Source organism: Microcaecilia unicolor, chromosome 4 (assembly GCF_901765095.1).
Source record: "Microcaecilia unicolor chromosome 4, aMicUni1.1, whole genome shotgun sequence".
NCBI lineage: Eukaryota > Metazoa > Chordata > Amphibia > Gymnophiona > Siphonopidae > Microcaecilia > Microcaecilia unicolor.
Window position 1 is genome coordinate 144,693,543 of NC_044034.1, and position 20,737 is coordinate 144,714,279.

General features: G+C 45.2%; 1 protein-coding gene across 1 annotated transcript in view; it reads right to left on the bottom strand.

Moving 5' to 3' along the window:
• The window catches only part of BBOX1 (gamma-butyrobetaine hydroxylase 1), a 133,680-nt gene that overhangs the window by 17,893 nt on the left and 95,050 nt on the right, over nt 1-20,737 (bottom strand). Inside the window, exon 5 of the mRNA XM_030200694.1 lies at nt 6,671-6,776. Within this exon, the coding sequence (XP_030056554.1) occupies nt 6,671-6,776 (106 nt within the window). The remainder of the gene's footprint in view (nt 1-6,670; nt 6,777-20,737) is intronic.

Sequence of the window (20,737 nt, forward strand, 5' to 3'; positions counted from 1 at the left end):
TGAGGAACATAAATTCCTATGCACAGTGGCAGTGGTGTAGGAAGGGGGGGCGGTGGGGCGGTCCGCCCCGGGTGCACGCCGCTGGGGGGGGGGGGTGTCTGCTCCATTGGTTTCTTGCTCCCTCTGCCTCGGAACAGGTTACTTCCTGTTCTGGGTCAGAGAGAGCAAGGAACCAATGGAGCCGACGCAGCTCCCAGCGACGTGGACTCGGGGGCAGATCGGCCCTCCCGCCCGCCTCTTGCTTTTAAATCAATTAAAAATGCGCTCTGGGGGGGGGAGGGTGCACACCGGAGGGGGGTGCGCGCCGAGGGGGGGGGGCGCTGTGCTGCACCCAGGGGGAGTGTGCAGCGGCGACCCGCCCCGGGTGTCAGCGGCCCTCGTTACGGCACTGCACAGTGGAAGCATTTGTTTTTTTATTTCAAAATTTGTTTATTATTTTGCATATGGTTACAATAAAACATTTAACAAAAATCTTCTCTCTCTCCAATGCAAATCTATTCTCTAAGTTATACACAGGTCTGGTTAGGGAAATTTACCCCTTCCCAGCCTTAGTACAATATTCTGTGTTGTCACAAACTTTAAATTTAACTCTTTAAATCTTACCCCCCCCTTCCACCCTCTCTATCCCCATCTCCATCCCCCCTCCCCTCCTCCCATCTCCCACCCTCGTCCCTTTTAAATAAAGACTATTCTGCTTGATTGTAACATTGACCATTTCTCACATATTTAAAATATGTCCTCTACCCCCTGGGGGTATTGATTGCCAAAATGGGGTCCATAGTCTATAAAAGTCTTTGTCTGTGAATCTCCGTTCTCCTCTATAATCTGCTAATCTCTTTTCGAATTTCATGTAATCCATTAACAACTCACGCCACTTCTGCAGAGTCGGTTCTTTGTTTGTAATCCACTCTGTGAGAATAAGTTTTTTCGCTGCCAGTACAGCTCTACAAGTAAATCCCTTGAAGCCTGCTGTAGTTGGTTGAACTATCCTTGGCCTTCCGAACAGCAACAGCGGCCCTTTCTTCCATGTGGCGCCCCACATACTGGATGTCATTTGTATTACTCTGGTCCAAAATCTTTGTATTTTCGAGCAAGTCCAGAACATGTGCCCTAGTGTCGCGCCCTGCGTCCCGCACTTTGGGCATGCTCCATCTGGAGATATGCCCATATGGAAGGCTCTCCTTGGTGGAATGTAAGTTCTTAATGCAAATTTGTATTCCATTTCACAATATTGGACCATCTTTGATGATTTTTGCGTCGAATAAATGTATTCCTGTAGTATTTGAGGCGTTAAGGTCATTTGTAGTTCCTCCGTCCACGCCTGGGCCAGAGCTACATAATCTATTTCCTCTGTCATGTCTCTTAAATGTCTGTGATGCACTGTCAATGACACTCTGCCCTGTGCCTTAAATGAAAAGGCTGAGGATATCTCCTCCTGCACATCTTCCGTGAGGCATTCCCAGGGCAAGCTGTTTATATAATGTCTCAATTGCCAATAGTAGAATCTATCTCTTTCATCAAATTTAAACTGGGCCTGAAGCTCCACGAAAGGCCTGATTCTCCCCTCTGATGTCAAGACCTGATGTAAGTATACCAGTCCTCTCTGCTGCCATTGGTTAAATCTACGGTGTAGAGTTCCTGGTAGGAATTGTGGGTTATTGCAAATTGCTTGAAAAGGCGTAATTCGTCCAGAGAATTGATGGTGACGGCAAACCCACTTCCAGACCGCCCTTGCCGTGGGCATTATATGCGATTGTTGTAGGACTTTAGGAGCTTGACCGCCTCCCACATGCAACAGGCTACTGAAATGTATTCCCTGAGTTAATGTTGTTTCCAGATTTGTTGCTGAAAAGTCTGAGGTTGATCTGTACCAATCAGAAATATGTCGCATGCCACTTGCTATTGTAAGATACCTGATGCTGAGCAATCCCAATCCTCCATATTCTCTTGGTATTTGCAACGTCCGTACTGGGAGGCGTGCTTTCCTTCCCTTCCACAGAAAGCGCTGTATATACCGGTGCAAGCGTTTTTCATCTTCTTTCTTAAGAAAAAGTGGAAGGGTTTGAAATTTATAGAGCCACTTTGGCACTATCATCATGTTATAAATAGCAATTCGTCCCATAAGGGACAGCGGATATTTCTCCCACAACTGGAGTTTTATGCGAGTGGTCTCAAGCAAGGGCTCGACATTTTCTTGGTATAATTTAGATAGGTCTTGTGGTATGTTGGTTCCAAGGTATTTAATTTTCTCTTCCACTCTGGCTATGGGGCAGCTTTCCTTCTCCTGCTGAGTTCCTCTCGGATATACATCCATTATTTGAGACTTTTTTTTATTTAGCTTGAAACCAGAGACTTGCCCAAATTCCTTTGTTAGGCTCAGCAGTTGGTCCAATGAGCTCATCGGGCAGGTTGATATTATCATCAGGTCGTCTGCAAACGCTAGGGCCTTTATAGTATCCCCCCCAACTTTCACCCCGGGGATTCCCTCTGCTCTCTTTATAAGTCTCAGTAGGGGTTCTAATGATAGGATAAACAATGTAGGGGATAGGGGACATCCCTGTCTAGTGCCTCTGGATATTCCAAATGATTCTGCTTTAACTCCATTTACTATCACCGAAGCAGTCGGATTTGCATACAAGGATTCTATAGCTCTGTAATACCAGCCCCCAAATCCCATATGCCTCAGTACTTGGAACAAATATGTCCACCCCACCTGATCAAATGCTTTTTCAGCGTCAAGTGAAATTATGGATGTTGGGGTTTTTGTCAGCTGACCAGTCGCCATGGCTAATAGTAGTCTGCGCACGTTTTTGGCTGCCTGTCTGGTTTTAACAAATCCCACCTGCTCCTCCCCCACCAACCTGGGCAAAATCCCGGCCAGGCGATTTGCTAGTATCCTGGCCAGTATTTTTAGGTCAACATTGAGTAATGAGATGGGCCTATATGAGTCAGCCTGGCCCTCTGGCCTCCCAGGTTTTAAGATCAGGGAGATCAAGGCTGTGTTTGCATGATGTGGGAACTGCCCCTCCCCAACTACTTGTTCATAGTAGTCACTAATGACAGGGTAAAATGAGAGTGGTAAAATTTTATAAAATTCCCCAGTATACCCATCCGGGCCCGGCGCAGATCCAAGTGGTAGTGACTTCACCACCTCCTGTATCTCCCTAGCCTCTAGTGGTTCTTCTAGGACTGCTCGCTCACTGTCTGTTAATTTCGGGAGCTCTGCCTGTTCCAAAATTTTTTGTATTTCTCCTTCCTCTGGGTCTTCAGGCGAACTATACAGTCTAGAAAAAAATTTTGTCAATATCTCGGCTATCCTTTCGCTCTTATTCTGCAGGAGACCCGTCTCATCTTGGAGGGCTATTATCGGTTTGCGTGGTCCCCACGCCGACACTAAGTTTGCTAACATCGTCCCTGGTCTGTTTCCAAACCTGCGAAATTTAAATTTCTGGTATGCTAGGTATCTCTTGCTTCGGTCATGAAGTAAGGCATTTAGCGTCACTTGCATTGCTCGGAGCTGGTCTTTATGTTCTTGAGTCTGCTGTTTGATATATCTGGCTTTTGCTTTTTTTAAGGATTGTTCCAGTCTCATTATTGCTATTGTTTGTTTTTTATTGTGAGCGTGTACAAAGGCTATTATCTCTCCTCTGAGTACGGCTTTAGCTGCACTCCAGAACAGACCAGGCTGATCCATGTGTTCCCTATTATTCTGAACATAGTCCTCCCATTTCTTTTTGATATGCTCTTGGAATTCACTATTCTGGGACAAATAGTTTGGGAATCTCCAACTCCTACCCTGCTGATAGAACCCTGGTACCTCCACGTCTATCCATATTATGGAGTGATCCGATATCTCCTCTGGGCCTATCTCAGCGGCCCGCACCCACGGAAACGCGGTCTGGGCTATTAATATGTAATCTATTCTGGAAAGTGTGCCATGTGCTCTGGAAAGGTGAGTAAAGTCTCTCTCCCCAGGGTGTAAACTACGCCAAGTGTCTACCAAATTGAGTGAACGCTTAAAGGAATTAAGTACATGCGCTCTTGGTCCTCCTCTCGAAGCAACTCTCGGGTTTGAACAGTCTGCATTTGGATCTGCCACTAGGTTGAGATCTCCCATTACCAGGAGCTGCCCAGGTTTGTATGGGAGGCACATCTGAACAAGATTAGGATAAAATTGTGCTTCATAAATATTTGGTCCATATATTCCCAGAATTAGGAAGTTTCTCTGTTGTACCCATATCCGTACCAAAATATATCGCCCTTTTGGATCTGCTTTCACTAATTCAGATTTTGTACCTATCCCTTTTCTTATCAGCACTGCCACTCCGCCTTTCCGATCCCCAGAGGATGTTGAGTGTACCTCCCCCACCCACTGCCTTTTTAGTTTGTTATGCTCCTCTGGCGTAAGTCTTGTCTCTTGGAGACATCCGATATCTACTTTCTGTCTCTTTAGATTTGATAAGATTTTTGCCCTTTTTATTGGGGTCGTTATGCCTCCCACATTCCAGGAGGCAAATCTGATGGTTTTAATGTGCTTTTGTCTGTGGGACTCTATATGGCAAATAGTATTTATATGTCTGCCTCAGGTGCCCAGCCTCACCCGAGACTCTGTGAGTTGTTCTATTTACCCAGGTCTCTCTTGTTGTGTTATGGGACTTCTTAGAGATGTGTTGTGTCATGGTCAATGCTTGCTTGCTTCCCCCCTTCCTACCCTTCTGCCCCACCCTTTCCCTCCCGCCCTCCCTTAACTCCTTACCCATCCCCGTACAAACCCTTCTGTTTCCCCCACCTAACATATGAGAGAAATAGTGAGATCAATGATGTGGGGCTTCCCCCTCCCCCGCCATTTACTTTATCTGTGGGCCCCTTTTCAATACCTCCTTGGATGGCTCTGGGCCTCTGCTTTGCCTGCTGCTTAAATCCAGAGTCTGTTCTCTTTAGTCCTTTATTTATTTATCTCTGCTTTGCTGTGACTGAAGTGTCTCTGCCGCCCATTCTTGAGCTTCTTTGGGGGTCATGAACACTTGCCATTTGCCCTGGTGATTGACTCGTAGCGTAGCGGGGTATATTAGCATGAATTTTTTGTTCGCTTCCACCAATGTTGTACAAATCTGGCTGTAGGCCCTCCTCCGTTCTTGCAGTGCGTAGGAGTAATCTTGGTAGATCCTCACCGGAGAGCCCTCGAAGGCCAAGGTTTCTCGTTTCAGTCGGGCACCTCTTAAAATTTCCACCTTATGCACGAAGTTGTGTACTTTTACCATCACCATCCTGGGTTTCTGATTATTGTCCATTTTCCGCCCCACTCGGTGTGCTCGCTCGAGGCAAATGGCACCCATTCCGTCTGACAACGCAAACTCATTTTGCAGCCACTTTTCTAGCACTGAAGGTAGTAGGCGCTCTGATACATTCTCAGGTATGCCTACTATTCGCAAGTTGGCTCGTCGCGAGCGATTTTCAAGGTCGTCTATTTGTTGAGATTGCTTTTGCACCAGGGATCTCAATGCCTGAAGCTGTGTTGTTGTTCCGGCTCCTTCGTCTTCTATGGCGGACACTCTTTGTTCTAGTTCGCCTGTGCGCCTGGTCGTATCGGCGAGTAGATTTTCTACTGACGTTAACTGAGTGGCCAACTGTTTTAACTGGGGATCCAGCGCCAATTTTACCGCCTCTGTTATTTGTATCAGTTGCTGATTTGTGAACATCGGCTCTGGCGTCTCTTTCGGCGGGCTCGCCGCCATCTTGCTTTCCGCGGCGCGGGGCCTCTCAGCCTCTTTCTTTACATTTTTCGGCGGCATCCTCGTGTCTAGGCGCGTAACAAAGCTGTCCATGCACTCCTACTATCTGTACGCTTTAAGTTTATAATTTTGAGGTTGAAACGGACGTTTTTATGGCGACAGGGAGGGTTCCGCCCGAGAGGAGAGCAATTCCACCTCCGCTCTCTTCAGCACATCACGTGATCTCCAGTGGAAGCATTTGTAATCCTCAATCTCTCCTAGTAAAACAAACAAACCCTGACCTGGTCTACCGACTGACTTTATCCACCAAGCCCTTGTCCTCTGCTCTCCTCTGAGAATGCAGTGGGATTATGAAAACAGAGCAGTATTGAATCTCTCACACTACCTGCCTACCTGTATTCTGGTGACCCTCAATGAGGTTGTCTTACTATGGACATTTTCAGTCCTTTCTCAGGAAAATCCACCAACAAGGGGTGGGGTGTTTACTGAGGTAGTTTGGGATTCTTCAAAAGTAAAATAGGTTTAAACTTTTTACTTGAAATACTCATCCCAGTACTTAATCAAAAAGTTGTCATCTCTGGCATGAACAACTTCCTGGCATCTGAACTGCATGGAAGTTGGCAAAGGGGATTAAAGAGATGGATTATTATTATAATTATCATCATTCAATGCTGTTGGATAAATCAAACTGTAGGTGCCTGTGTGTGGCTTATGCCTTTTTTTTTTTTTTTTTTTTTTAATGTTTTTTTCCCTCTAATTCCTTTATTCTGTTCATCAAGACATGTTGCCAGAAAAAGTGTCCTATGGGAGTTTGAGTTCCTAGAAGTTCTTTAATCACCCTGAAACTCATAAACCAAGAGCTGTGTGCATGAGTGGGCATGGTGGGTGTGTGTGTGTGTGTGTGTGTGGGGGGGGGGGATTTTGCAAGGATATCTTACCCCAGGTGGATACTGAAGAGCAGGATAGTCCGTGTGGAGACTCAGCTTCTCAGATGTGTATGCAACATTATTTGCATCCTTTTTATCTTGCACTTGCCAGGTGTAACTTAAAAAGAGAGAGAGAGAAAAGGCCAGTTGCTGAATGAACCATTCTTGATGCTTCTTGATAATTCCAGTGAGTCCATAATACACTCATGCCTAACAGGAAAGCAAGCAGCAACATGTGGAAGAGAAGGGTAGCCATCCAGATGAGCAGTAGAATCCATGCTTAAAGTGAACAGAGCTTACTTGAAGCAAAGGTACACTAAAATTGATCCTAGAAGGAAACTCCATAGGATCCAGCTCTGTAGATGCCAGTGGGGGCTAAACACCCCCCAATGTTGAATAAGTGCCTTCATTGTGTCCAGGGAGGGGTGACTTGCATTATGCTTGCACCCCCAATCATTTTGAAATGTTGACACTTATGGAAAGAGACAAGGTTGCAGCTATGGGGCTAAGTCTATAAGTGGGCGCCCTGAGGATGCGCAATGAGGGTCATTTTTATGTTTATACTTATGTTTATTGTGATTTTATAATACCGCTCCTCTTCTGGGACTAAATGAAAGCAGTTTACTTAGAAATCAAATACCAGGAAGAAAGGAAGTGCGATTTCTGATAGGACAGAAGATCAGAGAGGTAAGTTCAAGGAAGAGATAATAACACAGCTCTTGGCTAAAGCATCTCATAGTGACCATCGCATGCCAAAAGGTATGCGGAAAAGGTGTGTTTTCAATGTAGCAACAAGGTTCCAGTCCGTATCTTAAAAAAGATATAGCAGAATTAGAAAAGGTTCAAAGAAGGGTGACCAAAATGATTAAGGCCTGAATTGGCCACTTCTGAAAGCAGGATACTGGACTAGATGGACCATTGATCTGACTCAGTATGGTTATTCTTATGTTCTATGTAGTGAGATTTGAACCCTGGCATCCCATTTTACCTGCTCTAAGCATTGGGCTACACCTCCACATCACTTACGTACATAAATCATAGGGGAAAGGTGGAGAAAAGACACTTGGGCAACTTTCTTGTGACCTTGGGGTTGTAGGTGAATCCTTTAAATTGAGGATTTTTGATGTGCTGATGGGTAACTTGCCCAAAGCTGGATTTCTATGGAAGCTTTGATTGAACTGTTACAAAACTACTTTTCTCTAATTTAGATGTAATTAGTGTCCTCGCCAATAAAGGAACTGCTAGAAATCACTGTGAAAAGAAGGAGAAATATGTGTGAAATTTCATATCTTTTCACTGTTAGTAGTGCAGTACAAAAGTTATGAAAGTTATTGATGCAGAAACAAAAGAGGACCTCAATGGGAGTTCCAGATAAAACAACGGTTTTCACAAGAGTGATTACAAATGTGTGTCAGGGGCCCATCCAGAGCTAGCCAACCACGTGGAAAAGTGTAAAGATGAGAGAGTTGTCCATCTAGAGTCCTGGCTCAAGAGTGGAGTCCAGAGGAGAGATTCAAGCATCTGGAGTGGAAGGTATCAGGAATCATGAAGTCTAAGGACAGGAAGTGAGCTTTGTAACTGTGTACTTGGAAAAACAGCAACCAGACTGTACAAACTGCAAAGGAGTTGCTTTGAAGAAATGTTCCCAGTAAAGTCTTATTTTGAAACATCAATATCTTAAATGGAGCGTCGCCTTTCAATGGTTTAATTTGACCACCTTGGGCCACGAAGATGACCCTGAGTAGATGTGTCAGGTGTGGAGAATCGGTGTGGAAGCAATAACCACTTTGCATGTGCATAGTAGTGCGTGCAATCCGGTTACCGCAGGGTGACACAGGAGTCCTTATTGCCTCCTAAATAGGAGGTGCTAAGAGCTCATAAGAACATTCATACTGGGTCAGACTGATGGTCCATCTAGCCCAATATCCTGCTTCCAGTTGTGGCCAATCCAGATTACAAGTACCTGGCAGAATTCCACATTCATTTTTTAAAAGTGAAGGAGTAGCCTAGTGGTTAGAACACCAGTCTTGACATCTAGATGTGGCCAGTTCAAATCCCACTGCCACTCCTTGTGATCTTGGGCAAGTCACTTAACCCTCCATTGCCTGAACCCTCCAGGGGCAGAGAAATACCAGTGTACCTGAATGCAACTCACCTTGAGCTACTACTGAAAAAGGTGTGAGCAAAATCCAAATAATAAATAAATAAAATGGCTGCACGCTCATGACCTTAGGCCTTTCCATGGCCATGCAAGAAAAGGCTTTAGTATGCAGGAAAAACTCTAAAGGTGCACTAAACTCATTTCTTACTATAGCTTAGTGAAAGAGCCACTTGGCCTTTCAAAAGTTGTAAAGTGTGATTCAGATTCTCCCAATTCATCATAATTGCATTGAATTTCACTTGGATCTGATAAGTTGTTTCCCAGTCTTCTACATGACCTTCTATTTTCAGACATAACAAGCCTCAATTACAGATTCTTTGCTGCTATGTTTAAAGTTATCACAATATGGTCATCCCAGCCGGTCTTCCAAATTATAGCTTTCATTTGGTTTTCTGTTTCATAATACAGATTTAATTTGCATTCCCATGAGAGATGTAGCCCTTCCACCCCTGTAAGCTCCTTGCTTCTGTCAAAATCTATCTACAGTCTTTGTTCCCGGTAATATGACAAACACATTGTAACGCTTTGGAGACTGCAAACACCTGAATTTCTGTCCATAGATTAACAGATTTTGAGATGTACATTGGCAGGTTAAAAGTGGGGAAGACAATTTTCAAAGTGATTTACATGTTTGAAAAGCTTTATATCTACATTAGTTGGCTGTCTGAAAATTGTCCTCCTTCAACATGGCTGAAATTTCACAAAATGCATACATTTAGAGGGGCATAATCAAACGGCGCTGGCCATCTTCGGGGCCGGCTCCGCAAGGGGGCGGAGCCAACCATACTTTCAAAATACGGTTGGGGCCGGCTAAATCGATTGCCGGGTTTAGAGGAGATGGACAGCTTCGTTTTTCAGCCATAATGGAAACCGGGCCCGGCCATCTCAAACCCGGCGAAATGCAAGGCATTTGGTCGTGGGAGGAGCCAGCACTTGTAGTGCATTGGCCCCCCTCACAGGCCAGGACACCAACCGGGTACTCTTGGGGGCACTTCTAGAAATTAAAAAAAAAAAAAGCTCCCAGGTGCATAGCTCCCTTACCTTGGGTACTGAGCCCCCCAAATCCCCGCCAACCCCACTACCCACAACTCTACACCATTACCATAGCCCTAAGGGGTGAAGGGGGGCACCTACATGTGGGTACAGTGGGTTTTGGGGTTTTTTGGAGGGTTCAACATTAACCACCACAAGTGGAACAGGTGGGGAGGGATGGGCCTGGGTCCACCTGTCTGAAGTGCCCTGCACCCACTAAATACTGCTCCAGGGATCTGCACACTGCTGTCAGGGAGCTGGGTATGACATTTCAGGCTGGGAAAAAACTTTTTTTTAGCATTTTGTTTAGGTGGGAGGGAGTTGGTGACCACTGAGGGAGTAAGGTGAGGTCATCCCCGTTTCCCTCTGGTGGTCATCTGGTCAATTGGGGCACTTTTTTGTGACTTGGACCTAAAAATAAATGGACCAAGTGCAGCCGGCGAAATGCTCATCTGAGCCGGCCATCTTTTTTCCATTATGGGGTGAAGCCGGCTATCTCGTAACCACGCCCCGCCCCGCCCCACCCCGCTCTCTGTACTCTCCCTTGAAGATTGGCCGGCTTCGCGACAAAAAGCAGTTGGGGCTGGGGCTTTTGATTATACTGATTTGGCCGGGATCAGGAGATCGCCTGCCATTTCCCGATTTGTGTCGGAAGATGGCCGGTGATCTCTTTTGAAAATAAGCTTATTAGTCACAATCCGAGGAGGTGATCCCAGGGATGCATTTACATCATAGGAGGGAAAGTAGATGACATTTTGAAGTACTTGTGCAAACATTTGCAACAAAAATTTACCCACAGAAAGTAAAGGTGCAAGTGGCTGCCTATACATCATACCAGTGGCACATTTCAAAGTGAAAGTTTGTCTGTTCGTTCACTTTGAAAATTGGTGGCAAAATGCACGTGTGGTCTTTGCCCCAATCTGAACAGTTTGAAAATGACCCTACAATGCCAGCTTCTCAAATGACTTTTGCTTAACCATTTTTGTGATTTAGGTTCTGATGTCTTTATGTTTTCTGTACTCCTTCCTGACTGGTATTTTACCAAGCAGAGGGTATATAACTTTTTTTAATAAATAAAAATACCAGTTCTAAACCAGTTTTGTAGCATCACCTTGAACTCATCAAATTTAAATCATGGAAGCATGGAAGGTACAAAATAAAGTGACTCTGGGTATCTCACTGAGATGGATTTCCTGAAGACTATTCTTATTTGACAAAAGAAAAGGAAAATTGAAGTGTAAGACACCATGAAAAACATTTGACTAAAGAAACAGAAAATACCATACAGTATTCCGACATAAGTGGAGATCCTGGTCCACATGAGAAAAGGATGAATGTTAAATATCTCATAATTTCAGGGTAGTTCATAATGATATGCTAAGGATAAATCAGATCTCTTCATCGGGCCAAACCACTGAGGCTTGCATAGATGGGCTATAAACACGTAAACATCCAACTGGGGTACGAGATTTGCTGAGCTGGTCATTCCAGCATATATTTTCTCTCTAGGATGAATACCTACCACTCTCTACCAGTATAAAATAAACCACCAACGATAATCCACTGTGACAGTAGCTGCAAATGCCTGATTTGATAAATTATTATTAACAACCATCTGAATAGGAGTTCTGCATTTCTTTGTAACATTCATGGTGCTTCTTTTTTCTGTTTTAGTTTTCTTCTGATAGCAATAACTGTCTACAAAAACTTGGAGAATTTGGGAGCAGGCATCCCTGCTTCTTTGTAGAGTTACATACCTGGTGGAATCATAAACATATCAAGAAATTGGATAAGGATTTCTTTTTCTATTTGCGGAGAATGGGGCACAGATAAATGGCTACCTAGATGTAAGAAAGTAATAAGGCCAGCCAAGAAACACTTTGACACTTGCATTTGCACCAGGTACCCGAAGTCATTCACCGCTGATTTATTAGAGTATACCGGACACAGTGCATAGAATTTGGCAAATGCATAGCACTGGACTCCTGATACAGGCAGACCTTGCCAAAATGCAGCCGCGTTGGGTCATTGTGATTGCCTTGATACCAATGGATACTTCAGTAAAGCCCTCCAACTGTGGTGATCTCTTGAATAGCTTGTTCTTCTTCTGGGTTGTCACCGGAGTGCTCACTTGTTTTCAACAAACTTATTCAAAGAAATTGAAGAGCTGAACACTGTGAGGATATGCAGAATGATCTTGTGAGACTAGTGGACTAGCATCTAATTGGCAGATGAAATGTAATGTGGTCAAATGCAAAGTGATGCACATAGGGAAAAGTGATCCCAACTATATGTAGAAAATGGTGGGATCTGAGTTAGGAGTTCACACTCAACAAAGGTCTTGGAGTCATCGTGGATAATTTGTTGAAATTTTCAGCCCAATATACTGCAGCAGTTAAAAGAGCAAATAAAATGTTTGGGATTATCCGAAAAAGGGGTGGAGAACAAAACTAAACATATGATTATGCCTCTATAGGTCTCTGGATCAAACTTTGAAAGGTCAAAATTTATCAGCGGAAGCACTCAATCATATAACTCTCAACCCTGCTACTTAAACAGTTCTTACAAAAGTGCAACCATTATTGTGCCATATATCTAAGGGGAAGGAAAACCGCAGAAGTGGAAGACTAAGGTCCACTACATGTGAGGGTGCACACGAAGAGGAGCAGTGCGACCAGCAAGGCTCTTCCAAAAACACCAGGAAGATGGCGCCGCTCGCTGCCAACAAGAGGCTCCCTAGCCCTCATTGGCAGCTTTTATGCTTTCCCCTGTAACCCTGCCCCTTCCGGCTTCCCAACCAACGGCAAGGTGGTCTCCTGCCGCGTCATCTCAATCGCCGATGGGGAGGCTGGAAAGGAAGGGTCGCTCTGACGCAGGAGCTGCCGGGCAGCAGCCGCCATGTTATGTGCGGCTGCTCGGCATGCCCCTCGCCGGCCTACCTGAAGATGGATATATGGTTGAAAAAACTTTATTCTTGTAATACTCGACACGACACCGTGTTTCGGCTGAGTGCCTGCCTCAGGGGTCTCAGTATGATTAGTTGAAGTATATGTACTTGAAAATCTAAAGCACTTGCTGTCTTTAAAAAGACACGAAGTGCTGCACGAAGAAGCACGCAATAAGGGTGATCACTGCATCCTGAGACCCCTGAGGCACGCACTGAGCTGAAACACGGTGTTGTGCTGGGTATTACAAGAATAAAGTCTTCCTGGCGTTTTTGGAAGAGCCTTGCTGGTTGCATTACTCCTCTTCACATGTGCTATATATCTACCAGGGACCTCAGTGGTGACTCATTTCACATGAGCATATGAACTCAGGAATCACCTTAAAGTGAATCATGAGTTCATATACTCATGTGAAATGACTCATCATTTCATGTTAAATGTAAGAACTGTTTAATTAACAGTGTTGAGCGTTGTATGTCTATAGCTCTGGTGTATCTTCACCTTGAGTGTTGTTTGCAGTCTGGTCATCCTATCTCAGAAAGTATACAGTGCAACTAGAGAAATTTCAGAGAAGGGCAACACGAGTGATAAAGGAGATGGAACATGTCTCTTACGAAGAACGGCTAAACCAGTTAAAGCTCTTGAGCTTGAAAAGAGATAAAATTATGAGTGGGGTGGAATGGATAAATAGGGAATGGTTATTTAACCTGTCAACCAGCACAAAAATAAGAGATCATTCCATGTAACTAATGCCAGCAGACTAAACACAAATCAGATATTTTTGTACTGCGCTCTGGATAAGACCGGAATATAAATTATAATACAATGAAAAATGAAACTGTGGAATCTGTTGCAGGAGGATGTGGCCAAGGCAAGCATCCTAACGGAATTCAAAAGATGATTGGACAAGTTCCTGGAATAAAAACCCATACAGAATTATTCGCTGGGGAAAACATGGAGTCATTATTCATCCCTGGAAATGAAATACGGGAAATAAATCTTCTTTTGGGGGTCTACCAGGCATGTTCTACATGGTCTGGCCACTGTTGGAGTCAAGATGCTTGTCCCGATGGACCTCTGTCCGACTCAGCACGTCTTTTCTTATTTTCTTACATGTGCAGCAGAGGAAAAGTCCTGAGCATTCATCTTGTTTCCTTTTCAACAATGAGCTGCCCCCTATTGCTTTGACTTGATGAAGGATGAAATAAACAGGAAAAGAAAATTAGGACCAAAGCCCAAACTAACCACACATCTCTATTAGGCCTGGTATGTGTGGGCTTTAAGGGGCTCATTTAAGAAAGTCAGTGTTGCACATTTGTGGCACTATATGGTATAAAAGAGTCATGTAAACTTGTGGCAGATGTAATAATCCGTGTGATGGCATGCAGATGTGTGCATTGCCGGAGGTGCGGTCTGAGCACCATGTGGGTGGAGTTGCACACATAGATATTTAAAAAACTTTCATTTATGCTTGCACTTCAGTAAACTCAACACAGACATTTGCGCTGACTGTTGAAGAAATGTAATGGCCTGCGATGTAGGTGCAGTCTCTGCATGATTTAAGCCTGTATTTTATAAATATGCATCTATTTATCTTTTTAAAACAGATGCAGAACAGGCACCTTCAAGCCAACTTAATATGGGTGCCTTGTTATTATAATTACCCTCCACAGATATATCTGTAGTTCATATTTTGTAATAGCAATATGTGTGGATTTCCCCCGCCACATTTATACTAGGTCCGAGTCAGACATACTAGATTGCAGCTATTGGACCTGGGCTATTGAGGAGTGATTGAAGGGGTAATTGCACTTACATGTCTGATGTTTAAAAGCACCTCAAAAATTTAGGAGCCCTTCTACTAAACTGCGATGAGGCTACCATATGGGTAGCACCAGGGCCGTGTCTAGGGTCTCCGGCGCCCCCTGCAGTTGCGCCCCCCTCCCTCTCTGGCGCCCCCCTGCAGTTGCCCCCCCGAAAACGATCGCTACACTACCCGCCCTCTTCTCCCCAGATCCTTTTCCTTTTTTTTTGTTTAAAATTACCTCTGTCCGGCGGCAGCGTAGCGTTAGTGAGAAGGAGGCGGCGCTCCCCTGCCCCGACGTGTCAGTCTTCCCTTCGCTCAGTGTCCCGCCTTCTTCTGACATCATTTCTGATGTCAGAAGAAGGCGGAACTGAGCGAAGGGAAGACTGACATGTCGGGGCGGGGGAGCGCCGCCTTCTTCTCACTAACGCTACGCTGCCGCCGGACAGAGGTAAATTTAAACAAAAAAAAAAAGGAAAAGGATCTGGGGAGAAGAGGGCGAGGTAAGCATGGTGCGGCGGGGCACCCCCCCAGAGGATGGCGCCCTCCTGCCATGCTTACCTCGCTTACCATGTTGGCACGGCCCTGGGTAGCATGTACCAAATTGATCCTACCACCAGCGCAGCTTGGGTGCCAGGTGGTAGTCCCAAAGTTGACACACACAGTTTCCTGTGGTAGAAAATAATTTTCTACCATGGGGGGCATTCCCAGCGGTAATTGGCAGTGCGTCCACATTTCTGCGTGTTAGCTGATTACTGTATGAGTAGGGCGCAAGCCCTTACTGCCTTCTAAATAGGTGGTGGGAAAGGCTCAGGCAGTATATAGCCACATCCTAATTTTAATATTAGCACATGGCCATTTACTGCCCCATGTAAAAAAAGTTTTTTTCCCGCAGCGGTAAACAATGATCCAGTGTGTGCCAATTTCACGTGCCAAAACTAGCGCAGACCACTTTTTATGCAGCTTAATAAAAGGGCCCCTTAAAGCATTGAGCTATAGTGCCCTGTTTATAAAGGTGCACTAGCGTTTTTAGCATTCGCTAACCGTGAAGACACCCTTAGGAATATTATGGGCATCTACATGGTTAGCTCGTGTGCTAATTTATTTTCGAAAGTGATGGGCGCCCAGATTTTGACCCAAATCAGGAGATAGTCGCCCATCTCGCAAAGGCGCCCAAATCGGTATAATCGAAAGCCGATTTTGGGCGTCTTCAGCTGCACATCATCGCGGGAAAAGAACAAAGTTGACAGGGGCGTGCCGGAGGTGTGGTGAAGGCGGGACTGGGGCGTGTTTATCGGCCGAGGAGAGATGGGCGCCTTCGGCTGATAATCAAAAAAAGAAAGGTGTTTTTAGCGCGAATTTAGGTCACTTTTTTGGACCCTTTTTTTCACGAACAAGTCCCCCAAAAGTGCCCTAAATGACCAGATGACCACCGGAGGGAATCGGGGATGACCACCCCTGACTCCCCCAGTGGTCACTAACCCCCTCCCACCAAAAAAACCCCAACTTTAACAACTTTGTTTTCCAGCCTGTATGCCAGCCTCAAATGCCATACCCAGCTCCATCACAGCAGTATGCAGGTCCCTGGAGCAGTTGTTAGTGGGTGCAGTGGACTTCAGGCAGGTGGACCCAGGCCCAACCCCCCACCTATTACACTTGTGGTGGTAAATGGGAGCCCTCCCAACCGCCCCCAAAACCCACTGTACCCACATGTAGGTGCCCCCCTTCAGCCATAAGGGCTATGGTAATGGTGTAGAGTTGTGGGCAGTGGGTTTTGGGGGGATTTGAGGGGCTCAGCACCCAAAGGAAGGGAGCTATGGACTTGGGAGGTATTTTACTTTTTTTTTTTAAATTGTTACAAGTGCCCCCTAGGGTGCCCGGTTGGTGTCCTGGCATGTGAGGAGGACCAGTGCACTACGAATCCTGGCCCCTCCCACGACCAAATGCCTTGGATTTCTTCAGTTTTGTGCTGGGCGCCTTCGGTTTCCATTATCGCTGAAAAACGAAAATGCCCAGCTCAAATCCGCACAACTCCGATGCATTTGCCGGGCACAACCCGTATTATCGAAAAAAAGATGGGCGGCCATTTTTTTTGAAAATACGGTCTGTCCCGCCCCTTCACGTACCCGTTCTCGGACATAGACGCCCATGGAGATGGGCGTTCGCGTTCGATTATGCCCCTCAGTGTGTGCTAAAACACTAGTGCACCTTTGTAAACAGGGCCCTTAGAGTTTTGTTCTTTATTTGGCTCTTCTGAAAGTCTGGGCACAGTTTTCTAAATCTGGTGCTTAGACATGTAGAGCTAATTGCTAGCATATATATGTAAAAAGTACTGAATGATGCTGCTCTTTATTTGAGCAGGATTAAAAAAAAAAGACTATTTCTGCTTTATGTTTTGCATGGCAGGGGCGTAGCCACAGGTGGGACTGCCCACCCAGCAGCAGTGTTCCTAAAGTAGTTTCCGACTCTGCTGGTCGCAGGCTCGCAGCGATTCCCACACACTGCCTGCTGCTCAACAACCTCCTTGCAACCGCTAAGCGCTAATATGGAAGCCTCTGCTGCAACTTCCGGTTTCTGCCCAGTCAAGATGCAGCAGAGGAGAGGCTTCTGGGTTAGCGCTTAGTGGCTGCAAGGAGGTCGTTGAGTAGCAGGCAGAGTGTAGAAATGTCTATTGCTGCTGCTGGCAACCCGTAGAAGCACAAGGACAGTTGTGGGTGGGATGGGATAGGAAAGAGAAGGGAAGCGGCGAAAGATGCTGCACGGGGTGAGGGAAGATAGGGAAAAGATGCTGCATGAGGAGAGCCGGGAAGATGGGGGACAGATGCTGCACGGGAGGAGGGAACAGATGGTGTATGGAGAAGGGAAGATGGGGAAAGTTGATGCATGGGGGGGGGGGGGGAGGGAGGAAAGACAGGGGACTGATGCAGCATAGGGGGAGGGAAGGGGGGAAAGATGCTGCACAAGGGAGGGAAGACAGGGAAAGATGTTGCATGAGGGAGGCAACATGGGGGAAAGATGCTGCATGAGGGAGGGAACATGGGAGGGAAGATCCTGCTTGGGGGAGATGTTGCATGGGGGAAGAAGGGAGAGATGCAACAAAGGGGTGGAGGGGCGAGAAAGGGAGAAATCTTGCATATGAGGTATAGGGGAGGGAGACATGCTGCATAGAGAGAGGATAGGTGGCAAGAGATAGAGAAATGTTGAACATAAGGGTGGAGGGAAGGGAGAAATGATGGACATGATGGTAGAGGGGAGGAAGGGAGAGATGCTGCATGGAAGGGGAGAGAGATGTTGGACCCAGAACACAAGGGAGGGGGAGAAAGATGGTGGACGGTGGGAATGAGAGGGGGAGATGTTGGACATGGGGGTGGATGAGAGGGAGGGAGAGGTACACAGGAGGTTGTGAGAGGAGAAAGAGGAAAAATGCTGGACCAAGGGGGAGAGGGCAGGAGGGAAGACAGAAGGGACAGGAAAATGTCAGGCTACGAGGGTGGGGTGGGGAGGGGAAGTCAACGGTAGTCCTGCCCTGAGTGGCAGTAACCGGGCATTCTCGCGCGCTGCCTGATTATCACTGGGTTAGCGTGGGAGCACTTTTCACCACCTCAGTGGGTGGTGGTAAGGGTTCCCTGTTGCATGGTCATGATGTAAGAGTTCTCTTACCGCATGGCCATGTGTGCCTGGGGTCTTTTTACCTGCTGCAGTAAAAAGGGCCCTGGCGCGTAAGAAACACGGCCCCCGCCGCTAGTGCAGGGCCCTTTTTCCTGCAGCTTCGTAAAAAGGACCCCTCAGTGATGATGAATTCTTCTGCAAATTAGCTATACAGAACCCTGTAATTAAGAAGACACAACCTTTTATGTTTTGTGATTGGTGTATGATTGATATTTAAGTCGATTGGGCTGTTTTTTGTTTTTTTTCTTGCATGGAAGGTATGTTTGATTTTTTTCCCTATTTTAATGGAGTTCTTAATTAATTAGTTCTGTATGTTTTATTGTACTAGTTGCTTTGTAAACCATTCTGATTTGCTCTGCAATAAGTGACGGTATAGTAAACAAAATAAACGATAAACGATTATATCGTTTCTCAGCTTTTTTTAAAGAAGAGCTTGTACCGAGAGAGATTTTTGTCTATTTGGTGCATTTGCTCTCTGGTTGGTGTTTTTATGATCTGAGATTTGGCATTCTCCTTTGAAGAGTTGGCATCATTGAACTTGTTCACATTAGAGAGACCCCTTGACTGAAACATGGACTGTGTTGGTTCTTAGCAATAAACTTATTTTTATTTATTTTATTTGTTGCATTTGTATCCCACATTTTCCCACCTATTTGCAGGTTCAATGTGGCTTACAATTTTCTGTCATGGCTTACGCCATTCCAACTTCTGAGTTGACACCCCTATCTTGAAGGCCCTTTGTACTTTTTTTTGTCTGGTGTTCAGGTTATAGTACCCAAATGAAGGCAGAAAGAGTAGAGGGGGAAGAAGGACCATGGAGTAATTTTATAAGAGGCATTTTACACACATGGGGGGGGGGGGTCTTTTACTAAGCCATAGTAGCATTTTTAGCTGGTGATAAAAGCCAAGATGACCCTATATTCCTATGGGTGTCTTGACATTTACCGGCAGTTGATTTCTACTGTGAGCTAAAAATGGTACCATGGCTTAGTAAAAGACCCCCATAAAGAGGGTTTCCATGTAAAAATCCTTTGTAAAGTTAGCCCCAAAATGTATTAACTTTGGGGTCCTTTTTACTAAGCTGCGGTAAATGCTGGCGCATGGATGTAGTGAAGGGTAATCTTGCCTCACCAATCTACTACATTTCTTTGAAGGGGTGAACATGTGGATAAAGGGGAGCCGGTTGATATTGTGTATCTGGATTTTCAGAAGGTGTTTCACAAAGTACCTCATGAAAGACTGTGGAGGAAATGGGAGCGTCATGATAGGAGGTAGTGTTCTATTGTGGATTAAAAACTGTTAAAAGATAGAAAACAGAGAGTAGGGTTAAATGGTCAGTATTCTCAATGGAGAAGGGTAGTTAGTGGAGTTCCCCAGGGATCTGTACTGGGACAGCTGCTTTTTAACATATTTATAAATGACTTAGAGATGGGAGTAACTAGTGAGGTAATTAAATTTGCTGATGACACAAAGTTATTCAAAGTCGTTAAATCGCGGGAGGATTGTGAAAAATTACAAGAGTACCTTACGAGACTGGGAGACTGGGCGACTGGGCATCTAAATGGCAGATGACGTTTAATGTGAGCAAGTGCAAAGTGATGCATGTGGGAAAGAGGAACCCGAATTATAGCTATGACATGTAAGGTTCCACGTTAGGAGTCACGGACCAAGAAAGGGATCTAGGTGTCGTCATTGATGATACGTTGAAACCTTCTGCTCAGTGTGCTGCTGCGGCTAAAAAAGCAAATAGAATGTTAGGTATCATTAGGAAAGGAATGAAAAACAAAAATGAGGATGTTATAATGCCTTTGTATTGCTCCATGGTGCGACTGCACCTCGAATATTGTGTTCAATTCTGGTCGCTGCATCTCAAAAAAGATATAGTGGAATTAGAAAAGGTGCAGAGAAGGGTGACGAAAATGATAAAGGGGATGGGACAACTTCCCTATGAGGAAAGGCTAAAGCGGTTAGGGCTCTTCAGCTTGGAGAAAAGGCGGCTGAGGGGAGATATGATAGAGGTCTATAAAATAATGAGTGGAGTTGAATGGGTAGATGTGAAGCGTCTGTTTACACTTTCCAAAAATACTAGAACTAGGGGGCATGCGATGACGCTACAATGTAGTAAATTTAAAATGAATTGGAGAAAAAGTTTCTTCACTCAACATGTAATTAAACTCTGGAATTTGTTGCCAGAGAATGTGGTAAAGGCGGTTAGCTTAGCGGAGTTTAAAAAAAGGTTTGGACGGCTTCCTACAGGAAAAATCCATAGACCGTTATTAAATGGACTTGGGGAAAATCCACTATTTCTGGGATAAGCAGTATAAAATGTTTTGTACATTTTTGGGATCTTGCCGGGTATTTGTGACCTGGATTGGCCACTGTTGGAAACAGGATGCTGGGCTTGATGGACCTTTGGTCTTTCCCAGTATGGCAATAATTATGTAATTATGTACAGTTTAACATAGTGT